Raw genomic sequence first — 6,356 nt, 5'->3', positions numbered from 1 at the left:
CATACTAACAGTATTTGATGGTACTATACAAAAACCCTGAAAAAAAAGGTGGTGTATCTTAGTCTTTTTCTACTTCATGCATTATTTGATATCACTCTACAAACGAGTACATATTCAATCATTTTCGTGTAGGATACATTACCAAAATCATGTTTTCAAAATGATTCATTTGACTTAATAAGTCCAACACGTTACAAACATAAAAATAACTAAAACGCATTATATATGTATGTTTATATTGGTATAAAAAGTAGAGTGGTTTCACACGTTCATATCCAAACCGTCGTATGAGATCAAGATCGACGGCCTATATTTTAGTCAAACCAACTCTCACTTCGGTCACAGCCACCACACCTTCCTAATTCCTACCACAAGTCGTAAGTCCACCACCATACAAAAAAGCTACGTCGTTTTCCATTTTCCAGAATTGTTAATTGCTATATGCAGATTTCTGAAACGATCTTCTTGTAATGATTAATACTCTGTGCCTCGAGAGTTGTACTTAGGTCAATTAATCTAAGTATTTCCATTTTGTTCGAGGTAATGGAACATGCAAATGCCTTACCTACCAAAAATACACACCAAATATAATTAAAAAACGAAAACATTGACCTCCCTAAATCTACTCTATTTAAGCGACATACCCCGACCCTAATAATCCATCCCTCCGATCCCATCTCCATCTACAAAAGACAGAGCTTTTTGTGAGGAATTTTTGGGATTTGTCGGATTCTTGAAAATGGGGAGTTTAACCCTCGAGAATGGGAACGGAAACGGTGGGGCTTCCGGGTTATGTACTGTGAATGGTGGTGATCCGTTGAATTGGGGGGTGGCGGCGGAGGCGATGAAGGGGAGTCACCTTGATGAAGTGAAACGGATGGTGGCGGAGTTTAGGAATCCGGTGGTGAGACTGGGTGGGGAGACGCTGACGGTGTCGCAGGTTGCGGGGATTGCCGCCAGTGATAACGCGGCGGTGAAGGTGGAGCTGTCGGAGGCGGCGAGGGCTGGGGTGAAGGCGAGTAGTGATTGGGTTATGGAGAGTATGAATAAAGGTACCGATAGCTACGGTGTCACCACCGGTTTTGGAGCCACGTCTCACCGGAGAACGAAGGAAGGTGGTGCTCTTCAAAAGGAGCTCATCAGGTAATCTTGATTACATTCATGTTTATATATGAACAATCTATAACCCAAAGAGTTTTCTTTTCATTTTTGACAAATTTGTATCCGTTAGATCTTAGTAGTTAATCAATTATGATCTAAAAACAAGATTTCTAAACATGTTAATATACTCAGCTTTAAAGATAAATAAACGTTCAAGAGTTTATTAACACAATAAATTCAAATAGTACTTTCATTTTTGTTTGTTTGGAAAAATGAATTAAAAACCCAACGAAGTTTCTAAACCGTTTAAAAAACTCTAATCATGTTTTATCTGTTCAAAAAACTCTAATAAACTTAACATTTTATCTAAAAAGTCCAACTAAGTTACACTTTCTCGAAAGTTAAATAAGGAAAACAGATGACGTGGCTTATTACCGTATCGGAAAAATAACTTGTTAGACCAACGAAGTTTTCAAAACTTCAATCATGTTTTGACTGTTTAAAAAAATCCAACGAATTTAAACAAAACAAAATTGGAATTTTCTGAACGGTTTGAAACTTTGTTGGACTTTTTAGACAAAAGGTTAAGTTCGTTGGGTTTTTTTGAATAGACAAAACATGATTGATGTTTTTTGAATGGTTTGGAAACTTCGTTGGGTTTTTAAGTCATTTTCCCTTCTTTCTTTTTATAAATATTAATTTTCCATATTGTATAAGATAAATGCAACTTCAAATTGTTGAAATTATCTTGAATAATTCTAATAATAGTAAGTTAATACTTTTAAGACGTGTATCTTTAAATTATATAAAACAAAAAATAATACCGACGTAAAAAAGAAAAGAGAAATATTATTTACGTATAAAAAGTGAGAGGAGTTAGTTTTTTGCCACCTACCACCACAAAGGATGAGTAGATCTGATCTTGGAACTATATTCACATGATATCATTAATGAGGGCCCTGCTATTTATTTCTTAAAACAGTACGACAAAACTCACTTATGTTGTTTGTAATTCTTATTTTTTTAACATTTTAATTAATTTATTAAAAAAAAAACTAAAAAGGTTTTGTAACGTTCTTTTGGCAGATTCTTGAACGCCGGAATCTTTGGAAACGCCACGGAATCATGCCACACACTTCCACATTCGGCAACAAGAGCCGCCATGCTCGTAAGAATCAACACCCTCCTCCAGGGTTACTCCGGCATCCGTTTCGAGATCCTGGAAGCCATAACCAAATTCCTCAACACCAACGTCACCCCATGCTTACCCCTCCGAGGCACCATCACCGCCTCCGGCGATCTTGTCCCCTTGTCTTACATCGCCGGACTTCTCACCGGCCGCCCCAACTCCAAAGCTGTCGGCCCCAACGGAGAAATCTTAAACGCCGAAGAGGCCTTCAGTCTAGCTGGTGTCGATGGTGGGTTCTTTGAGCTTCAGCCTAAAGAAGGTCTAGCACTTGTGAATGGCACCGCCGTGGGTTCTGGCATGGCCTCCATGGTTCTCTTTGAAGCCAATGTTCTTTCTTTGTTGTCGGAAGTCATGTCCGCCATTTTCGCAGAGGTTATGCAAGGGAAGCCGGAGTTTACAGACCACTTGACACACAAATTGAAGCATCACCCAGGCCAAATTGAAGCTGCAGCGATCATGGAATACATTTTGGATGGATCTGATTACGTTAAAGCTGCACAGAAGGTCCATGAAATGGACCCTTTGCAGAAACCTAAACAAGATCGCTATGCTCTGAGAACATCGCCTCAATGGCTAGGCCCACAAATTGAAGTCATCCGATCATCAACTAAAATGATCGAAAGAGAAATCAACTCCGTCAACGACAACCCTCTAATCGACGTTTCCCGGAACAAGGCCTTACACGGTGGTAACTTCCAAGGAACCCCAATCGGAGTTTCCATGGACAACACTCGCTTGGCCATTGCTGCGATAGGGAAACTCATGTTTGCCCAATTCTCAGAGCTCGTAAATGACTTCTACAACAACGGATTACCCTCAAATCTCTCCGGTGGCCGGAATCCAAGTTTGGATTACGGGTTCAAAGGTGCAGAAATTGCAATGGCTTCGTATTGCTCGGAGCTCCAGTTTCTTGCCAACCCCGTCACTAACCATGTCCAAAGCGCTGAACAACACAACCAAGACGTAAACTCTCTAGGGTTGATTTCTTCCCGGAAAACTTCTGAAGCTGTTGACATCTTAAAACTCATGTCATCTACATACCTGGTTGCTCTATGCCAATCCATAGATTTACGCCATTTGGAGGAGAACCTGAAAGCCACCGTGAAGAACACCGTGAGCCATGTAGCCAAGAAGGTCTTAACCATGGGTGTCAATGGCGATCTCCACCCTTCAAGATTCTGCGAAAAGGACTTGCTAAGAGTCGTTGATAGAGAATACGTGTTTGCATACATAGACGACGCTTGCAGTGCCACCTACCCATTGATGCAGAAGCTCCGACAAGTTCTGGTTGACCATGCTTTAAACAATGGCGAGAAGGAGAAAGATGCAGGGACTTCAATCTTCCAAAAGATTGGGGTTTTCGAGGAGGAATTAGAAGCCCTTTTGCCAAAGGAAGTGGAGAGTGTAAGAAGCGCATACGAGAATGGAAGCTTAGCAATCCCTAACAGGATCGAAGCTTGCAGGTCTTATCCATTGTACAGGTTTGTGAGGGAAGAACTGGGAACAGGGTATTTGACAGGGGAGAAGGTTACTTCACCAGGGGAGGAGTTTGATAAGGTGTTTACAGCGGTATGCAAAGGGCTAGTGATTGATCCGTTGTTGGAGTGTCTTGAAGGCTGGAATGGTTCTCCTCTTCCAATTTGTTAACTTTTTTATTTGACATCTTTATATTATATGCATCTGTTGTTTAGGAAAATGATGGACTATATTCCATGAATAAAAGTGATTAGATGAGGTTCTTATAGCAAACAAATAGTTATGAATAAAAGTGATTAGATGAGGTTCTTATAGCAAACAAATAGTTTCCAAGATAGATTACACATGAATATTTAAAGTAGTAATGCTTGATAATGACACTAGAAATGTCCAACACTTGTTTTTTGAACTGGATATACGTTTAATGTTGATTATAATGGTGATAGTGTGTGAAAGGAAAGTATTGGGTTAAAATTGGATCTACTAGATGTGATTTCAAGCCCAACTATGTTTATTAAGAGAAAGTAGAGTGATCCCATATAATCAGAGCCCAAATCCGAAGTGTTCCGATTAGAGGTGCACAAAAATTGGTCTTAAACGAGTCCTGGATTGTTCCTAAGTCATCCTTTTTTCTTTGGATCGGTCTTTTTTGGACCTGATCGGTCATCGGTCGGTCCTTTTTCGGTCCCGTCCTTTTTTGGATCGGTTTTTTTTGTTGGATCGGTTTCGTTATAAACTAGTCTGATACCCGGTCTTTTTTTCGGTTCGGTTTCGGATTTTTTCGGGTTTGATTTCAGATTTTTTCCGGTTTCAAATTTTCCATTTTTTTTTAATTTCAATTCGATTGTCTTATGATACATTTCATAACATTATAAATTATCATCCACCAAATACATATATAATAATTCCAATATTTCACAACTTCATAAATTGACATATAACTTTAACGTATCATTATCATTAATATATAAAACTTAAAAATTAAGTTCATAATATCACATCGAAAGATAAAGAAATTGGATTCATAACATTGCGTAAAAGAATTAGAAAATATAAATAAGTTCATAACATTAGTGATAATATCACATAGAAACATAAAGAAATTGGGTTCATAACACTGCGTAAAAGAATTAGAAAATATAAATAAGTTCATAACAGTAGTGATAACTTCTAAAACATAAATATATCATCAGAATGTCATATCCGGAAGGAAAATCTAAAAGTTGTAGTTGTCGTCGGAATACGGAACTTCTTGGTCGGGATTGGAGTAATCTTGGTCGGGAGTGACGTTGGATGTTGTACTTGTAAAATTTGCATTTCGTGCTTCTTGAGTGTTGGCAATATCTTCATCAACATCGGTGTTAGTGTATAATGACACTTCCACGCCTCTTTTTCTATTTCATCTACCAAAATCCCGGTTTCCATATGGGTTAACTCTTCTTCAAGATTCGAGCTATTTTATGTTCTCTCCATTGAATCATAGTAGTCCTTTAGCATCAACGACATTTGCACTGATTCATCAGTTAGCATACACCTTCGAGCACTTAATATCCTGCCACTAAGAGAAAAAAAAACATTCCGAAGCTACGCTACTAGCTTGGATCGTTAGTACATCCCTAGCCATTGAGGCTAGGACTTTATATTGACCTAACCGTTCTCTATCTTCCCACCATTTTAAAACATCAAATTGTGAAAATTGTTTGACGGTTATATTAGAAGCGTAATCAGAATCTTTATACAATGAAAGTTCATCTAAAGACGTCTGATTGTATCTTGGACGTTTTGATTGACTATCCTTAAACCATAGGATCCCGATACTCAAGGAACTAGGTGGCCTCATGATAGATGTTGAAGAACTAGTTGTAGTGTACCGGTTCTTGAAAAACAAACCAACCAAAAGTATGTAATAGCATTTATAGTTTGTAGTCGTTGAGTAATGTTTTATTACTTAGAAATTATTTGTTATTAGAGTAAAAAAAAATGAAGGAAAAGAGTTTCTGTTTGTCTCACATCGCTTGTCCTACAAAAGAAAAGTAAGGTTGGAACATTATAAAAAGGGAATGCAGGGAATTCTAACCACATGAGAAAAGTGAAACAAAACAATTATTGGAGGCCTGATATTTAAATGGGCTACCAAGAATCTTTGGTTTTTCATTTTTTTTGGAGCCTAGGACCAGTTGGATTGGTTTGGATTAGCAACTATCCCAAAGATAGACTAGTCAATTTTTGACCGGTTCAACTTTGGATTGATTTAGGACCGGTCTGGACTGCCACATATATCAACTTTAAGGACCGACTTAGGCTTTCAATCCGGACTGTTAAAAGGGCCGACCGATCCAGGACGGGTTCAGGACTATTAAAAGGATTTCAGTCCGGACTGTTAAAACAACTTAAAGATTGAACTAAAAGGACTTCTATTTTTTTTCTTGAATGTATGACATGTACAAGGAGAAGAAGAAAACTAGAAAAAGAGAAAAAGTTATGCTCCAAATCAATGTGAACTCCATTTATGTCAATAGTTAAAAGTTGTGTCATCACATGATATTCATACTTTTTAAAGTGTTGATGTATGACACCTAACTAATGAATG

The 6,356-nt window shown here is 38.1% G+C and overlaps 1 protein-coding gene across 1 annotated transcript; it reads left to right on the top strand.

The window, feature by feature from the left end:
- The first annotated feature begins 281 nt into the window (after positions 1–281).
- On the top strand, positions 282–4,175 carry LOC145032667 (phenylalanine ammonia-lyase-like). The gene is made up of 2 exons (XM_078981563.1): positions 282–1,143; positions 2,188–4,175. The coding sequence occupies exons 1-2, from the start codon at positions 740–742 to the stop codon at positions 3,935–3,937; spliced, it is 2,154 nt and encodes a 717-aa protein (XP_078837689.1). The 5' UTR covers positions 282–739; the 3' UTR covers positions 3,938–4,175.
- Positions 4,176–6,356: the final 2,181 nt, after the last annotated feature.

The sequence above is a fragment of the Lactuca saligna genome, chromosome 2 (assembly GCF_052625555.1).
Source record: "Lactuca saligna cultivar CGN05327 chromosome 2, ASM5262555v1, whole genome shotgun sequence".
Taxonomy (NCBI): Eukaryota; Viridiplantae; Streptophyta; class Magnoliopsida; order Asterales; family Asteraceae; genus Lactuca; species Lactuca saligna.
Note: the sequence above shows the minus strand (reverse complement) of the source record. Positions and strands in the feature narration are given on the sequence as shown.

Excerpts from the sequence above, each read along its gene's own strand:
- LOC145032667 (XM_078981563.1), top strand. The coding sequence starts at position 740 with ATGGGGAGTTTAACCCTCGAGAATGGGAACGGAAACGGTGGGGCTTCC. Across the intron at positions 1,144-2,187 it reads CTTCAAAAGGAGCTCATCAG|ATTCTTGAACGCCGGAATCT; the intron begins GTAATCTTGATT and ends TTCTTTTGGCAG.